This window comes from Carassius auratus, chromosome 40 (assembly GCF_003368295.1).
Source record: "Carassius auratus strain Wakin chromosome 40, ASM336829v1, whole genome shotgun sequence".
Classification (NCBI taxonomy): Eukaryota; Metazoa; Chordata; class Actinopteri; order Cypriniformes; family Cyprinidae; genus Carassius; species Carassius auratus.
The window spans coordinates 20,062,579-20,082,442 of NC_039282.1; the positions used below are offsets into that span (position 1 = coordinate 20,062,579).

Genomic DNA, 19,864 nt, shown 5'->3' on the forward strand with positions numbered 1-19,864 from the left:
CCCACTAAAAGTAATAATAATAAAAATAAATTCTAACAAAAAGTCTTTTAAAATATTTATATATAAATGAAAAAACTTTGGGGGGGGGGGAATTGCATGAAGAGGTTTTTTAGGACCATTAAAATTGTTCCATTATGCATTAATGTAATGAAAATTAAACATACATTATATATATAAATATATATATATATACTGTAATGAATAAAAAAATTGTAAATAAATTTAAGGACGTTTCATTAATGTTACAATGATAATGGTCTTTAAAACAGGCTTATTTTAGATCATAACATTATTAATTTTTTTAAGTTTTTGTGAAACTGACACAGGTTAATGTTAGCGACCCGTGCGAGAGAAGCTAGTAAAAGCAAACTGACATCACTTTTTTTTTCTGTCCTATGCAGATTTTGGCAAATGCACTTAGAGTCACACCTGTGCAAACACACACACACACACACACTCCGGATAGATATCTCTGTATATCCATGTAGCTTCAGAACTGAACGGTTTTATACATAGATCTCTTTTTAAAGTCACTCAGGAAGGCAACGCAAACATTTGTAAGGCAAGATCCATTAGACGCACACATTCTGCCATCCTGAGAAAGAAAAGTGTGAGGGCTGCGTAGCCCTTTAAAACACACAACTATATGTACAGATTCAGAAAGTTCCTCTACGGCGCGTCCGGAAACACACACACACACACACACACACACGCTCTAATCGCTCTCTGGCCGCCAGCCGCTGCTCGCTTGACTGAGATGTTCAATGATTGTTTTGGGATTCGGGGAATGGAGAAATGTTGCTGTGTTGCGTTTTTCTGTGTAAACAGGGACAACTGAAGTCTGAGGGGTGAAATCTGTTGAAAGTAAAAGATAAATTATCAAAACGATTTGTCTCGTCTGACAATTTCTGTACGCTACAAACGCTGAAAAGAAAACAGTGGCTTAGTCTGATGAGTAACAAAATAACAACTACTACAAAACAATTCTAAAAATGTAACACCGGGATGCTGGAAATGTAACAAGTTCTAAAAGAGTAACACCAGGCTGCTGGAATCGCTTCTAAGTGTTAAAAATGTAACAATTCCAGCAACTGGTGTTACAAGTTGTAAAAATGGGTTACACTTTATTTTAATGTGTCCTTGTTCTAGTGTACTTATACATTTAAGTACTGAGTAATATTAAGTAATTACCTACTTACTATACGGTTAGGGTTAGAATAATGGTTGCTTGCATGTAATTATGCATAAATAATTGTTATTATAATAGTAAATACATGTGTAACAAGGACACCTTTAAATAAAGTGTTACCTAAAATTGTAACACCAGGCTGCTGAAATTGCTACAAAGTGTAAAAAACGTATTAGTTCCAGCAACTGGTGTTACACTGTTACAAGTTGTACAAATACAACAGCAGACAGCTGGAATTATTGCAAAGTTAAAAATGTAACACCGGGCTGCTGGAATTGTCAGTGGTTTCAAAAATGTAACACTGTGACATCACGCAGCTGGACTTGTTACAAGTTCTAAAAGTGTAACACCATGATTCTGAAATTGTTACAAAGATGTTAAAACGTAACAATTCAAGCAGCTGGTGTTACACTGTTAAAAGTTGTACAAAAACAAAAAAATAACACCAAGCAGCTGGAATCACTACAATCTTTAGAAACGTTACACTGGGTATCTGGAATTGTTAGGAGTGATAAAAATGTAACACCAGGATCCTGGAACTGTCACAAGTTTAAAACAAATGTAACACCAGGCAGCTGTATTTGTTACAAGTTCTAAACACGTAACACTAGACACCTGTGTTTGTTACTGCCTGGACTTGTCACGTTTCCTACAACGAGTTGTTTCATTTAGAATAGAATATGTTTAGCTATTACAACGTGGCCACTGAGAACATCACTCTTTTCAGTCGTAATGTTTGCGTATTATTACACACTCCTCCGACTGCGCGACACCATCCATCGTTCTCCACTGAGCAAGACGCGTCTCCACAGCAACGGCAAGAAGGCAACAATGAAGCGTTCCTCAAAGCCTCGTCGGTATTTCACCAAGACAGAATCCATCAGGTGACCTTTGCCCTCGCGACGTCACTGGCCGTGTTTGTCGCAGTCGTCGTCCAGGCATCCGTTCATGCGGTGCGAGTCGTCTCCGAAGGCTCCCTGAGACTGCAGCAGCTCGAACTCCTCGTCCAGGAAGTCCAGCGAGTTGTTGCTCGGTAGACCGCGGATGGTGAACTTGTGCGAGACTTTGGCCCACTGCTCGCGGTTGGCGGCCACGCGCTCGTAAAGCTCGGCCGAACGCGGGAAAATCTCCTGCAGGAGCCTGGAAAAGAACCAGTTAGGTTAAACTCTCGAGCTGCTCTTGATACACAAGCAGCGTCACATGCATGAAGTGAGTGGTTCTCTGACTTGTATATTGGCATGGCAATGTGCTCCATGAAGCTGATCTGGAGTTCAGGGATGTAGGCTTTCTCACGGTCCATCATCTCGCTGGGTCTGTTTCCCATCGCCTTCTCCTGAAGACACAAGAACAGAGTCAGGTGCATCAATGATCGAACTCCATCTCCTGCATCTCTTCAGTCGTCTGATTCAGTCGTGTACAGTATCCAGTCAAAGTTGTTTCCAGAAGCTTTACTTCCACTGTTCCTCAGCGGAGGAATGATCTTCACAAGCCTCCAGAACACCTCACATCTTCTGAGGAGCCTTGCTTTCTTCAGCTCTCCATCACTGCGTTATACTGAACATCTCATCTTCCTGAGAGACACATGAGCACAGATAGAAATGAGGTTGAACTCACCAGATCGCCCTGAGAGAAGAACTCTTTATAGATCAGCTCCTGTAAAACACACACAGAAGAGTCAGAGAGTTTGACTGAGCGCTGGGGGTCTCGGGTGAGTTAGTGAGCGTCAGGACTGTACCGCGATCTTCCTGGTGGTCTTCCAGCCCTTGGTCTGGTCAGAGAGGTCACAGGAGGTCATGAGGAGACACAGCAGCAGACTGCGATGGCTTTGACTCCTCGGGTTATAACCGGCTGCACAGACACACTTATATTAAATACTCACATTAATAAGAACTCAAGACAAGACATTTTTAATTCTCACTACAGCTGAAACACTACATTTCATTTTTACTTTATTGTGCAGGACAGTCCAGTGTTATTTTAAAATCATTGAGATACTATTATATTTTTTATAATATTTAGAATTTTGTTTAGTTCTTTTTCATTATTTAAAAATATTTTATTTTATTTTCTGTTTTTGGTTACTTTTTGGTGATTTTTTTAATGTTTATTTCATTTAGCAAAACTATAAATTTTTTGTTAATGATTTTAGTTTTTGTTAACTATAACAACCCTGTGGTTGAACATTTATTAATATTATTTATTTACAAATTATTATTTTTATTTTACATTTTTATCTCAATTAATTAATTAATTCATTTTTATTATATTATTTTATTTTATTTTATTTTTTATTTAAATTAAAATATTATATATATCTTTTAACCTATTTTATTTCTCAAAATTTAAATAAAACTTAGTTAACTTTTTAACAAATACAAACAAAACTTTATTTATTTGGAATTATTTAATATTTTTATTATATTAATATATATTATTTTATATAATATTTTTATAAATTATGGTAGATTTAATATTTTTTTTTACTTTCTCTGAAACATTTTTTTCTAATAGAAATGGAACAGGTGATGTTTATTAAGCACTGAAATGGTCTCACCATCAGCCATCTTCTGCAGGTCCTTGAAGATCCTCAGGTGATGAGCCAGATCTGTGGCCAGGATGATCTCTCTCATCAGATCCAGCATCCGCTGATAGTCCTGAACACCAGAGAGAGCAGAGCATCATGGTCAGGATGATTCATAGACTTGATCCTTTTCAATCAGAGAAATCGAGCTCGTCGAGGAAGAGATGCACCTTTCTGGAGAACTTCTCAAAGATGTTGCAGCCTTGTGTGTTGAGGATGGCGATGGCCTGAGCGAAGTGATGTCTCTGAAACACAAACACACACACATAGACACTACTAGATCAGCACTGAGTGTGTGTGTGTGTGTGTGTGTGTGTGTGTGTGTGTGTGTGTGTGTGTGTGCGCGTGGTGAACAGCAGAGGGCAGCAGACACACTCCATCTGAGCATCATTCACAGGTGCAAACACATCACAGTTATAGTATAAACTCATGAGTGTGTGTGTGTGTGTGTGTGTGTGTGTACCTCCATCACAGATCCCTCTGAACTGTAAAGGGCTGCCAGAACAGATTGCTGGTGAAAACAGATAAATGTCACACATATTAATTCATAACATTTCACACAAACCATGAAGCGTCTCACGAAGGCATTCGGCGGATGAGGGACGTACCGAGGCCACCTGGAAGGAGTTGTTGGTTCCTCGATGGTCCAGATCATGACACATGCAGGACACGAAGAGCGCCAGGATCTCTATATCTCTGCCAGAACAGAAATTACATCATTTAGTAGGAAACAAGAATTCAAAATTTAAATTGTAACTGTATAGAAAATATATAAATTTAATAAATTAGTAGTACAAAATTATAAACATTTTATTAGTACAAAATAGCACAAATTTGAATAAATAAGTAGTTCAAAATAATATAAATTTAAAAAAAATAGAACAAAATAATATAAATTTAATTAGTACAAAATGGCATAAATTTGAATCAATTAGTAGAAATAATATAAACTTTAAAAATCAGAAAAAAAAGTTTATTTTATATTGATATCATATTCTTAATATTTGTTTTATGCTTGTGAAGCACTTTGAGTTGCATTCCATGTAGGAAAAGTACTATATAAATTATTATTATTATTATTATTATTATTATTATTATTATAAGTTGAATTAATTAGTTGTACTTCGTTACTTTTAAACCATTAGTAAAAAGGTCATGTGGAAAAAACTAAACAATAAAACTAGAAGCATCCTAATGTACAGGAGTGAGCTGAACACATCTTAAATCATTACTACATTTTTTAATAAAATTACTACATTCATAATTCAGGTGGAGTGCCTTAATTTGGGAGGTGATGAATTGTTGATTTGATTCATTTACATGAGCTGTCTGAATCAACTGATTCACTCAAATGATTCAAACCCCACACTGACTGTAAAGCTGTGTAAAGCTCAGCAATGCAGTGTTTTATCCTGTGGCACTGGTTGGGAAAGCAGCTTGTTCCTGGTCTGAGTGGTTCTCTGCTTACTCGAGGTAGTTGGACAGTTGGAGGTTCTTGTAGAGCAGGTAGCAGAAGTGTGAGACGGAGAAAGCGTGCATCCAGTTATGATACGGAGGGTCTCTGTAGCCCTTCTTCACCATCAGACAAAACCTGCAACAACAGGAAAAGATGCTCTGAATGTGTCTTATTGATTCATCAGGCAGAAGCTCATCATCCCTCTGCAATGACTTATAGATGAGTCGCTCTGTTGCCTAGCAACAGCATCAGCATCAGCATCAGCATCAGCTCAGGTGAGGCAGACTCTGATCAAATATTCATGATTGATGAAACTGATCAGCTGTCAGCTACAAATATCAGGTTTTTATGACAGGTTGAGTTTTTTATCATAAAAATGTGTTTGAAAATTTAATACTAATAAGAGCGATGACTGAGAAGTGCACAAGAGCTCGAGGAAAATAGGAGTTTCATCAAAAATATTGGTGAATATATAAATTAGTAGCACAAAATAGCCAAACTGAGTTAATTACTAGTGCAAAATTATATAAATTAATAGTAAAAAATTATATTAATTAGTTCAAAATAGTAAACTTGGTATAAATTAGCAGTACAAAAATGTTATACATTTGTAATAAAAAATGGCAAAATTTTATTAACTAGTAGTACAACTCCTCGCATAAATTAATAGAACAAATAGTATAAACTACCAGTCCAAAAAAATCATTTAAATTACATAAATGGTTTATTATTAATATATATATTAGTACAAAATAGCCAAATTGTTTTAATTCGTAGCACAAAATAGTCAAATGCAGTAGAAAATGGTTTTAATTTTATCAATTAGTATTACAGTATAATCTCAGAATAAACAGAATAAATTAATAGAATGAATACTGTAACTTGTATAAATTACCCGTTCAAAATAATGTTACTGTATAAACTAATAATAGCCATGATATCATAATAATAAATTGTATAAACTGTTTGAATTATCAGTACAAAACGGAATAAATGAAGAATTACTAGTACAAAATAGTAGTAATAGTTTAAACTAAACCAAATTCAAATCTAAAAACATGATAGATGATTTTAGCTAGATTTGTACAAGATTAGTTCATTATTGACCTTTGGGTGTGTGGTGTTTCTGTACCTGGCTAATGTGTGGAGGTCGAGCTTATAGGTGTTGATGAAGCCCATGTCTTCAAGCATGCTCAGGACGCCCTGAGAGAGAGAGAGAGAGAGAGAGAGTGTGTATGAGAGTTTGAAAGAGTGTGAGAGAGTGAGAGAAAGAGTGTGTGTGAGTGTGAGTATGAGAGTGTGACAGAGTGAGAGAAAGTGTGACAGAGAGACAGAAAGAGAAAGAGTGTGAGTGTGTGTGTTTGTGAGAATGTGAGAGAAAGAGTTTGTGTGAGTATGAGAGTGTGAAAGAGTGAGAAAGAGTGTGAGAGAGTGTGTGAGAGAGTGAGAGAGTATGAGAGAGAGTGTGTGAGAGAGAGAGAATGAGAGTGTGAGAGAGAGTGTGCGAGAGTGAGAGAGTGTGCGAGAGTGAGATAGAGAGTGTGAGAGTGTTAGAGAGAGAGAGTGTGCGAGAGTGAGAGTGTGAGAGAGAGAGCGTGCGAGAGTGAGAGTGTGAGAGAGAGAGTGTGCGAGAGTGAGAGTGTGAGAGAGAGTGTGAGAGTGTGAGAGTGTGAGAGAGAGTGTGAGAGTGTGCGAGAGTGAGAGTGTGAGAGAGAGAGAGAGAGTGTGCGAGAGTGAGAGAGTGTGAGAGTGTGCGAGAGTGAGAGTGTGAGAGAGAGAGATAGAGAGTGTGAGAGTGAGAGAGTGAGAGAGTTTGCGAGAGTGTGAGAGAGAGAGAGAGAGAGAGAGTGTGCGAGAGTGAGAGTGTGAGAGAGAGTGTGAGAGTGTGCGAGAGTGAGAGTGTGAGAGAGAGAGAGAGAGTGTGCGAGAGTGAGAGAGTGTGAGAGTGTGCGAGAGTGAGAGTGTGAGAGAGAGAGATAGAGAGTGTGCGAGAGTGAGAGTGTGAGAGAGAGAGTGTGTGTGTGTTTGATCAGTGTCTGTCTTCAGTGTTTATCGTCTGGTTCGTGCTCGTGTCATACCATAGGCGTGCTGTCGTCGGGCAGAGAGCGAGGCGTGTACGTGAACTCGGAGAAGTCCGGATGGATTTTCTGGACCGGCTCGATGCCGCTGTGCAGGAGTTTAGTGACCTCCTCCTCCGAAACCTTCATGTGGTACATCATCATCTCATTGGCCAGATGACTGCGGAACTGAGCCTCATGGACCTTCTTATACAGCAGAGACTGACACACACACACACACAGAGAAAAACACACACATATTTATATTAATATTTATGAAGAAATTCCTATAAAATCTTATTCTTTGAATTTATTTTCTAAATTTTAATTTATATTAACATTTATATATGTATACTATTAAATGTTTTATATAAGTTTATTTATATTCTTAAATACGTATTTTTATATAGTACATAAACTGCAAAAAATATATAATAGAATATAAATAAATATTTATATGTTTATACATATACATTTCTATACATTTATATGTATATATGTAAATTTATATTTATATGTAAAGAAAAGAGTATATAGATTATGAAATATAAATATACATTTATAAATACAAATTCTTATACATATTCATTATATTTGATCATATATATATATATATATATATACAAAATAGCTAAAAGATATGTATCTAAAAATAAATGTTTAAAATCTATAAATTTTATAAAAGAAATTGTTTTAGTAATATATATACGTGCAATTGTTATGTAAAATGTACATTTAAAAAATGTAAATTCTACTATATACTATATATAATATATAATAGAATACACATTAAATGCTAATTTCTATAAAGCTTGTACGTTTTTGTCGATATCATATTGTGTTGAGTGATGGAGGGATGCTGCAGAAGCTCTTACATGAGCGATGCTGATGCCACAGTAGATGGAGAACGCCGTTGCCAGATCCTCATCGAAACGATTGAACCACGGCCCGTTCGTTTTATTGACCAGTTCTGCCACACCGATCACCTCTGATGAGAGAACAGATCAGATCAGATGTTCTCCTGGGTTTCTGTACTTGTGTCTGTGGTTGATGCACATCAGCATCGCTTCGAATCAGAAGTCTCTGATGCGCTCAACTTCTCTACAAGCAAAGCCTCAAGGATCCCTCACTTTCAGTTAGTTCTCTGTAAATCTCAAGCCTGGAGCGGTGTGTTTCTCTTTAGACGTTCATCTTGATGGGTTTCTGATGGCTGTTTGTGGTAATTATCTTTAAATGTGATTCAGGACTCAATCTTGCAGCATAATTCTCCAGCAGCTTTCACTACACTGTAACTTTGTTTCTTTTTTTTTTTGAGGTTGTAAATAAAATTATTGAAGTACATTTTACAATAAAACACTTTCAGGCTTACTACTAAATAATATTTCATAATTCAGTTTGTTACCTGTAGTTTCTTTTTTAATTTTAATTTCTTTATTAATTATTTATTTACTAGAAATTGAGTTTCACTGAGTGAATTGTTAATCCTGCACCAAATAAGTTTCTAAATTGCAATGTTAAATACACATTTAATCATTTATATAGATTTTATTTATTAATGAAAATCTAATATTTTCCCCTTAAATTTTCCATAGGGATTTTAGATCTTTATCTACATCCTGTTCAGTTTATTGTAACTGTGTAAATAATTTAATTAAAATTGATAATGTTTTAGATGTCTGAACGAGTGGACGAAATAATCTTTTACGAGCAATTACATTTTTTTATGTAATTTACAAATGTTTTAATATTTTCTTTATTTCAGTGTCTGATTTTTTTCCATAGGGACTGTGTCGGGAACGCCTCCAGGATTGACGCGTCTGACCTTCGTTCTCATCTTTGATGGGGAAGCAGAGGATGTTTCGCGTCCTGAAGCCCGTGCTGTCGTCCACACCGCGGTAAAACAGAGGATGGGAATACGCATCCTTGATGTTGAGGATTTTCCCAGTAGTGGCCACGTGACCAGCGATGCCTTGATCCGCCGGGATACGAAACTCCTTCTGCTCAGACCAGAGAGAGAGAGTAGGGAAGTCTGATTCATTCAAATACATTCAAATCACAAAAATACATTATTTGCATGTGCTTTAAATCCTTGCTGGTTAAACATTTAATTTGCATGCTGTTCAGACATGCTTTTTCTGAGCATGCACACTGAAAATCCTGTCAAACAGCGGCTGAGTACTGGACTGAGTTATCTTTATGTCTGACTGCGCTAATCCTGTCAAAAACACACGAGGTTTACATATAAACACAGCTGTCTAAAGTCTAAAGTGAAAGTAAGCAGCTGAGAGAAACCGATGCGTGTAGCTCTTAAAGTGACAGCAGTCTAATAATACTAAGTCATTTAAGAGACAGTTCACCCCCAAAATTTTGAAACCTGTCATTATTTTTTCACACTCACATGTTGTCCCAAACCTGTTTTAATTTATTTCTTATGCTGAACACAAAAGAAGACATATTTTGAAACAGTTTGACTTTGATAGTAGGAAAACTGTTGTTCATAAGGAGATAGACATTCATTCAGGATTAAAACAACTCGAGAGTGAGTACATGATGGCATTTAATGTTAATAAAACAACAAAACACAAGAGAAAAATCACTCACTGCTCGTGACCAAAGATCTTTAACACAGTAATAATGGGGACGTTTTTTATTTTATTTTATTGAACTAAACTGATATGAATAATAACACTTCTGTCTTCTGTAGAGCAAAATGTGCTTCATAATCATGAATTTTATTACGTTTTATATCACTTTTATGAAAAGTATTTTAATATATAGGTATACATATATATAACTGAAACAAAATATACTTCAAATAATGAATCAATGTAATATTAATTAATCATAATAATAATAAAATAATATATATATATATATATATATATATATATATATATATATATATATTTTTTTTTTTTTTTTTCACTTGTATATGCCCAAAAGGAGGTTTTTCGTGTTTTTTTATGAATTATTTTTTTATTTTTTTATTTATTAAACTAAGTAGAATCAGCACTGAGTTAAACTAAGCTGAATAATGACACTGTTGTCTTCTGCTACACAGCTGCATTCCCTTTAAAATCAGTGAATATTAAAGTAATATTCCTGTTTATTAGCTTTGAATGGATCTGTACTGTATGAAGCGCTGGATCTGACACAAACCTCGTCATCGTTCACGACTCCTCCATCAAACACTTTAGCCACGAGCTCATGACTGAAGTGATCCAGCAGGAACACAGAACAACTGAGAGAGAGACAGAGAACACGCTAAAACAACACTCATCCCATAATATCCGTGTTTCAGCTCTGTCTGCGTTAGACTAGTAAATATGCAGCGTGTGTGCGTTTGATTAAATGTTTCTAGATTTGATTGGAGTTAATTGATATTTATTCGGCTGCTGCTCTGTCCATGCTAACAGTCTGGAACAAAACCCAAAACTATCAAAGCCATAATGAAGCATGTGTTTGTGTCTCACATCTCAGCGTTGCTCAGGTTTCTGGCCTCGATGATGATCTCCTGCAGTAATACAGACACGTCATCTGAACGAGAGACGGAGAGAAAGATGTTACACGGTGAATCTGCTTCATCACATGCATGCATGCAAACCTTCTTTAGAGTCGACATGAAACATCGTTTGATTTCTATAACGTGACTGGAATTATAGTATTACTGTAACACTTGAAATGCATTAACTAACAATGTGATGCACTATTTCTAATCACTAAAGCATCACAGTTCATTGTTAGTTCATGTCAGCTCAGGTCCATTAAATAATAATAACACTTTACATTACATTATTCAACTATATTATACAACTCTTGATGTTAATGATGTATTAATTACTTTTAAAATAAACAATTGGCAAAATGAGCTGTGATTAATAAATACTTTAGATATATTTTTCAACTAATTAAATACATTTCAATGTATTTCATTTCAGTGCAATGCGATTCAATGCAATTCAAGTCAATTCAATTAATTTAAATGCAATGTAATTCATTTCAATTTATTTAAATGAAAAGCAATGTAATGCAATGCAGTTCAATTTAATTAAATACAATGCAAAGCAAAGTCAATTACAATAATTTAAATGCAATGCAAATGTAATTTAATTTAATTCAATTAATTTCAATGCAAGGCAATTCAACTTAATGCAATGCAAAGCAATTATTTTCAATTAAATTAATTTAATTTAATTGCAATGCTATGCAATTCAATTCAATGCAAAATCATGCAACTAATTTCAATGCAATGCAATTTAAATCAAATCAATTTAATTAAATTTAATGCAAAGCAATGCAATTAATTTCAATCAAGAGCAATTTGATTTAATTCAATACAATGCAATGCAATTGAAATCAATTAAATTAATTTAAATCCAATGCAATGCATTAACACACACACAAACACACACACATATATATATATATATATATATATATATATATATATATATATATATATATATATATATATATATATATATATATATATATGTGTGTATTAAATGGCCTGGATCAGCAAAAAATATTGTGGTTTCAGAGGTGGAGACAGTTATTAAATATAGAAGAGAGATTATGAAAGGAAACATGTTTTTCTTGATAACCGGGTCACTGATAAATCACTGACAATCAGATCAGGAACATGAATTCTGATGGTAAAAAGAGTCAGTGTTGATTCATCCTGACATTCAGATTATTCCTGACTCACCGAGGTGTGTGAAGAGGTTTTTAGCCACTTGCAGCAGAGCCTGAAGAAAACAAGACAGATAAGAGTCAATATGCGTGTGTGTGTGTGTGTGTGTGTGTGTGTGTGTGTGTGTTGAAGGGTCAGGGCAGTATGTGCTATTCCTGGTGCATTGTGGGATTTCACAGCAGTCTGAAAACCTGTGAGACCCCCAGAGCTGTCCATATAGAGTCCATCACTTTCCCTCCCTCGCTCTCTTGCTCTTCCAGTTCGATTCAATTAACTTCAATTCAACTAACTGTTTAACAGCTTTACTGGCACAGCAAAAGTGCATTTTCTATAGCCGAAGCATTCAATTATTATACACACACACACAATGCCTTGCAAAGGTATTATTTTTCACGTTTTGTTATGTTGCTGCCTTAAATTAAACTACTTTAAATTGCTTTTTCCACATCCATCTACACTCCATACACCATGCAAAAGTATTAAAAATAAAACAGAAATAAATAAGTCTATGGGCCCTATTTTAACGATCTAATTAACTTTTAAACACTGTTTACAATTTAATGTGTGCATGTCTCTTTAAATGCATTCATTAGCATTTAAAGAGACATGCATCGAAACGGCTCGCTGTGAACAGAGCTGTTTTTGACAGGGTAAAAATGAGGGATTTTAACCCTTAAGACCCTTAAGAATCATACCAACTTGTGCAAAACAGGCATCCGATGTCTGCTTTAGAGGCACAGAAGCAGAAACATCTCTTCTCTTCCGCTCACCTGACACTCAAACTTGAGTTTCTGCTCTTTCTGGAAGGCCAGTGTGCTGGTGAGAACCGTGGACGTGTAACAGAAACAGTGCTGGATCACATGCTCATCCGCCTCCATGTACCTGAAAACACACCAGAAACACACTTTAATCAAGAGTTATGATTATTGAATAATATCGCAGCTGTGTTTATGTGGAACATGGAAGAACGAGATGAAACAAACAGAAGAGAGAGAAACTCAATATCGAATATCAGGAGTTCAGATCTGGCCGTGTAGAGTTTCATTTCCTTTATCTCTATGCGAGACGTCACGCTTCGGTGCAGACGTCTGGAAACAGTACGATCGCATCTGATTTGTGCTTTCATCTCGCTCTTCATTAAACCATGAGTTTCAGATTCATCCAGCAGTCGCTTTACACACGACTCCAGTCCAGAGACAGAATCATTAGGATTTAAGTGTTTCTGGAAGAAGAGGAAACCATCACACAAAAGCCTGGTTTGAGCAAAGATGCAACAAAGTGTTTTTAGCTTAAATATTTTGTTCTACAATCCATAATAACACTTCCTCCAGTGAAAAAGTGTTCTGGTGTTGTTTAGATCTGTTTAAACGCTGCTTGATCTGTGCAGATTTCTCTCCTGATTCAGACCAGAACACTTTTTCACTGGAGGAAGTGTTATTATGGATTATAGACTCTATGTGTTTGAGTTAAAATCATCTTAATGCTGGATGTGTTTTCAGGTTTTGTCTTCTCCAGATGTTCACTGATGGACTGGAGTGCTGTGGATTATTGTGATGTTTTTATCAGACTCTCATTCTGACGGCACCCATTCACTGCAGAGCATCCATTGATGATACACTGATGCAGTGCTACATTTCTACAAACCTGATGAAGAAACAAACTCATCCTGATCTCAGATGAACTGAGAGTGAACACATTTTCAGAACATGTTTTTTATTTTACACTGAATTATTCATTTAAAGTACCAGTAAATATTTTGATTTCAGATAAATGTTCTTCTTCTGAGCTTTCTGTTCATCTGTGAATCCTGAAAAATCAAATGCATCACAGTTTCCACACAAATATTGAGCAGCACAACTGTGTTCAACACTGATAATAATCAGAAATGTTTCATATTATTCTGATTTCTGAAGATCATGTGACACTGAAGACTGGAGGAATGATGCTGAAAATACAGCGGAGCATCACAGAAATACATTACACTTTAACAGAGAACAGATGATTTACATTAGAATAATATTTCAATTTTTTTAATGTCGTCACACACCTCTGTCCGCCCAGTTTGTTGAAGGTACACGCTAGCGCCACCACCTGTCCAGTGGCTTGACTGATGACAGGAACACAGAGCATCGAGTTCGGCTCGAACCCCAACAAACTGCTCAGTAACCCGCGCTCCTCCTGCACACACACACACACACACACACACACACACGGTATCAGTTATACAGGAGCGTCAACGTGTGTGTGTGTGTGTGTGTGTGTGTGTGTGTGAACTGACCTGGCTGACGTCCTGTAGTGTAATGGATGTCTTTGTCTCCACCACCTGCCCGAACCGACCGAACATAAGCTGTAGAGAGAGAGAGAGAGAGATGTTACTTCCTGCTGAAAAACTATATTTTACACACAAACACACACACACACACACACACGTTTGTTTTGTGTAAAGTGTGTTCATCCCATAGGTGTAATGGTTTTTATTCTGTAGAAACTGTATATTCTATGTCCCTTCACCAACCCTACACCTAACCCTAACCCTCACAGGAAACTTTGTGCATTTTTACTTTCTCAAAAAAACTCATTCTGTATGATTTATAAGTGTTTTGAGAAATGGGGACATGGGTTATGTCCTCATAAGTCACACTCTCCTTGTAATACCTGTGTCATACCCATGTCATTATACACACACACACACTCTTATACAAACACAGATACACACACACACACTCTCTCTCTCTCTCTCTCACATACACACACACACACACACACACAGACACACTCTCTCTCTCTCTCTCTCTCTCTCTCTCTCTCTCTCACATACACACACACACACACACACCATGGTATATGTTTCATTTGATTCAGAGCCGTGAGCTTGGAGTTACTGTTTGAGTTTCAGAAACACACACAAATAACAAGAGGAAAGAAAAACTTACTGGAAAACTGATTTCCTCTTCCAGAACTTTATCTCCAACAACCTGCAGAAGAAAAAAACTCAGTCAGAGAATGTGTGTGTGTGTGTGTGTGTGTGTGTGTGTGTGTTTCAGCATCATTCCTCCAGTCTTCAGAGTCACATGATCTTCAGAAATCAGAATAATATGATGATTTACTGCTCAAGAAACATTTCTGATTATTATCAATGTTGAACACAGTTGTGCTGCTCAATATTTCTGTGGAAACTGTGATGCGTTATATTTTTCAGGATTCACAGATGAACAGAAAGCTCAGAAGTACAGCATTTATTAGAACATTATAAATATTTTCTCTGTCACTTTTGATCATTTTAATGCATCACTGATGAATAAAAGTCTTTAAGCATTAGCTTTGATAATAATCAGAAATGTTCTTGAGCAGCAAATGATTTCTGAAGATCATGTGACACTGAAGACTGGAGGAATGATGCTGAAAATACAGCGGAGCATCACAGAAATACATTACACTTTAACACAGATTCACACAGAAAACAGATGATTTAGATTCTAAAATGTTCTCAGTATTTTTGATCAAATGAACACAGCCTCGGTGAACAGAAGAGACTTTATTCAGAAACAGTATAAATCTGTATTGCTGAGTGTCACCTGACAGAAGAGCTGGTGGTTGTCTTCAGAGACCAGCAGTAAACCAGCAGCACTGCGACCGAGTCTCTGTCTGCAGCTGAAACACACACACACACACACACACACACACCATCCAAAGATCACAATAACTACAAATACATATTGTCTATTCAAATGACATTTTCCATGATTTTGTAATGATTTTATTCATTGTAAAACGATGGCCACTTGTTTTAAATCATCCGGATGTTGTGGATCACAGAAAGACTAAACGACACATGAACACCAGCAAACAGAACCGATCTGACAGAAAGATGTTCAATCAGACATAAACGCAGACAAATGCAGCTGAACGGAGACGCTCTTCAGCCTCTTTACCTTCTGGAGTCATTTTTCTGGAAAGGGCGACAGACAACATTCATTTTTCAAACCAGCAACTCGTAAAATGTTTTCCCTTAATTCAGATTGAACGGCGTAATGTAATCATATCATTTCAGGGATTATTGCATGCTGGAGATGAAATTGTGTTTAGCAATAACACAGAAAGGGGTTACGAGTCAAGTGTGGTGTGTGTGTGTGTGTGTGTCCTTTCATCTCGACAATTGAGTTGAAACAATCTGAATAAATACAGACAAGCTTATTATACAAATGATCCTTCAGGCGCTGACCTGTACAACACACACACACACTTTAATTTCCGTAACAGCGGGCAGCAATAAACATTATGACCCGTAAGTGAACATAAATCAGCCGTCCTGCTCCAAACGACACGACAAACTCATCCGCTGATCTGACTGCATTTGGATTTAACCCTTCCAGTGATTTTCCATTGACTTCTGTTGTTTTTATACCAAGATGATGATAGCTTTTCCCCTAAATGCCACGCAAAGCACCATTACAGCTAGCAAAAATATGCTCTGAGAATGTTTGGCTAAGATTCCCAGTTACGTTATGAAAAGGTTACTTCCGGATGTTTTTAAATGTGACGTTTTTAAATGTTTTTTTCTTGGTTATGAGTGAATGTTAAGGGAACGTTCCATTGTAACATTCGGCAAACACCATGGAAACGTTACATTTGAACGTTCTGAAAAAGTAGCAACTTTTAAAAACGTCAGTCGAACTGAAACATTGTGAGTCTTGTGCGTTTATGAATACGAACAAATCAAATAAATCATTTATGCATGACAACGAAAGCAGACAAATAAAATAATGCTATAATGCAAAAAGGGACATGGCTCCAGTGTTTGTCATCAGTTATAAAAAAAAAAAACAGGCAATAAATAAAATAAAAAAATACGTTATAAGAACATTTTGCTAACGTTCCACGTTAATCTAAAAATTAAAAAAAATTCTTGGCAATACGAACATTAAGAAAACGTCTAATTGTAACATTTTGCGAACGTTCCTTTCGAATGTTCCCTGAACATTTAGTAACATTTAAAACAAACATTAGATGAACGTCCAATTGAAACATTTCAGAAATAAAAAGATTTTTGTGTTAACATTTTTTGAGACAACTGTTTCTTTAACATTACTGTAAGAACATTTCGTTCGTAACTTTGAAGACGTTTGGGAGAATGTTTCTTTGTTAGCTGAGATAATCGTCCATATTTTAACCGTGCTGTCTTCACATGATGTCTGTGCAGGTTTGGGAACGGATCTCATTCTCAAACGAAGTCTAATGAACACCCGAAGAGAAGATTGCGTGTGCGTGTTGTTTGACTTGTGCGCGAGGTTAATTGTTTTGTGAGCTAGCTTGTTTCGTTGCATAGTTGTAATTGAATAAGAGTCTGGAGGGACTGTAATCAGTGACCTTCGTGAGGAGCTGCAGCGTTCTCAATAACACGCTTATCACAATCTCAGCTGTAAATAAAAGCCAGCCGACCTTCCTCGTTCACAAACACACAGGACTCTCGCTGCAATAAACGAGGAAAACAGATCTGCTGAAGACTCCAGGGTTCTCTGTGTGTTATGAGTCTATACTTACATAATTGATGACTTTCAGCTGAAGGGAGGCGGCGTCCAGATCGTACAGCTCACCTGTCAATCACACACATTGCAACACTGAACCGTTTGATTGACATCATTCCAGGGTTTTTCTTTATATAATAGACTTCAATGGGGAATAAAAATGGCGTCAAATAAAATAAAAAACTTAATATTACTTTCTACTAATATATTTACTAATATATCTCACCACACAGCCGTAGGATCTTGCGGTCGAGCTCTCTGTAGTCCTCTGGCTGTGGCTGGGGTTTGGGATTTGCTGTGTGCATTGTGGGATTGAGCGTGTGGATGTTTGGAGCATCTCTGAATGTCTCTGACTCGCTTACAGGCCACAGTGAGCTATTGGGACACACACACACACACACACACACATGCACGCACGCACGCACACACACACACACACACACACACACACAAACAAACACAAACACACACACACACACACACACACACACACACACAAAGACACAAATCATTCAAACCTCAGTTTGCCAGTTTAACACCTCCGTTACTAGTTAAGAGAATGTTACTTTAGAACTAGTAACAAAGTAACGTTGAGTTGCTTCATTTAAAGCTATTGTATCGCTGTATTATATAGAGTATTATAGAGAAAGATGGACTGAGAGTGTGATCCTAATATGTGATCAATCTCATATTCACAATAAAACATTAGATTTAATGTCCACTGGGGAAAAGCAATATCTTTGTCGTATTATCTTTCATCTGTTAAACATGATTTCTGATGACGCGCTGCTCAGTGCATTTGTTAACTGTGTCTTACAAGCTGTTTTTTGAAAGTAAAAATTAAATCCTTGTTCATTACAGCATTTCAGTCTCTTTCAATATAAAAGTCTTTAAAGCTGACCTCGATCAGAAAAAACAGTCCTTGTTGCATATAATTAAGGAATAATGTCACTAAAATCACCACCATGAACAAACATAGTTTCCCATTAAAAAATATGATTATTAAACACTATTTAATTATATAACATATTTTTATTGAATAATTATATTTAATAAACAACGACATCCCATCATAAAAGTTGCTAGGCAATTGAGTACAAAGTACAAAGGCAGCGCTCTGATATATAGCATTAATGTTATATAAATATAATGTGATGAGATTTTGCTCTGAGCCAAAACTATTTGCTCTGGAACAAATAATAGAATATTGAGACCAAAGACGGCCCATTACATTTACGTACATTTTATGTACATTTATGTACATTTTATGTAAAAGTAACAAATGGGAGGCGCGCTACAAATAACGTTAAAAGAAGTGAAAGAAACCACAGATCTGGCAACCCTGACTTAAACACGGGGTGAGGTCAAATAGAACTTACCTGCGATTTTTTTATTTATTTTTGTAATTGCATTTGCATTAATGCATCATTATTTTTGTTAATATTTTTACAAATATTTCAAGATATATATTTTTTATATTTACAAAACCCAATGATTCATCACAAAAAACTGACATTAATATTCAATCTTATTTATTTATTTATTTATTTATTGTGATTGCATTGCATTAATGCATTATTAACATGTTAATATTTTTACAAATAACCATATATATATATATATATATATATATTATATATATATAATATATATATATATATATATATATACATAAAATATAAAAATTACTTTTTACTAAATTTTTTACTAAATTTTTATTAATTAATTAATTTTTTGTAATTGCATTGCATTAATGCATCATTATCGCATTAATATTTTTACAAATATTTCAAGATATATTTTTTAAATATTTACAAACCCAGTGATTCATCTAAAAAAAAAACTGACATTAATATTTAATTTTATTTATTTATTATTGTAATTGCATTGCATCAATGCATTATTATCACGTTAATATTTTTACAAATAACCATATATATAATATAACAAATTTTTTTACTCTTTTTTTTAAACTCTTATTGACTTTATCCTTCACCTTATAGCACAAACTGAACATAGATTTGCTCTTTCATATCTCAGTCCTCTGATCTGTAAAGACAGAAGTGGAATCTGTTTTCATATAAAGCCAAATAACTCTGACCGTTTCTAAACGGCCTCAGATTCACTACCCATTCAGATCTGTTTTATTTTTAACTCTCTGTCATGTTCGTGATGTTTTGGTAGCGGCAACACACTCCTTTAGTGAACACTACAAGGGCAAAACGCAGCTAATGGAGGACGACAGGCTTTCATTTCTCTGCTTCTGTTCCTCCGGCTCACACAAACACATCAGATGTTTAATTAACACAAGGACACTGCAGCACAGTTAAATGATCCGACACGAGAGGTGTATATAAACACAA

The 19,864-nt window shown here is 35.7% G+C and overlaps 1 protein-coding gene across 1 annotated transcript; it reads right to left on the reverse strand.

Annotated features, from left to right (window-relative positions):
- Window positions 1-379: 379 nt before the first annotated feature.
- On the reverse strand, window positions 380-17,806 carry LOC113058957 (cGMP-dependent 3',5'-cyclic phosphodiesterase-like). The gene is given in 24 exon segments (XM_026227203.1): window positions 380-2,329; window positions 2,416-2,522; window positions 2,804-2,842; window positions 2,925-3,037; window positions 3,744-3,843; window positions 3,941-4,015; window positions 4,234-4,281; window positions 4,379-4,466; window positions 5,239-5,361; window positions 6,359-6,429; window positions 7,305-7,505; window positions 8,159-8,271; window positions 9,106-9,280; window positions 10,443-10,524; window positions 10,757-10,820; window positions 11,992-12,031; window positions 12,747-12,858; window positions 14,024-14,154; window positions 14,255-14,323; window positions 14,910-14,951; window positions 15,552-15,593; window positions 15,595-15,627; window positions 17,518-17,570; window positions 17,728-17,806. Coding segments are annotated over 24 exon segments (2,235 nt in total). The 3' UTR covers window positions 380-2,094.
- Between the last annotated feature and the right edge of the window lie 2,058 nt (window positions 17,807-19,864).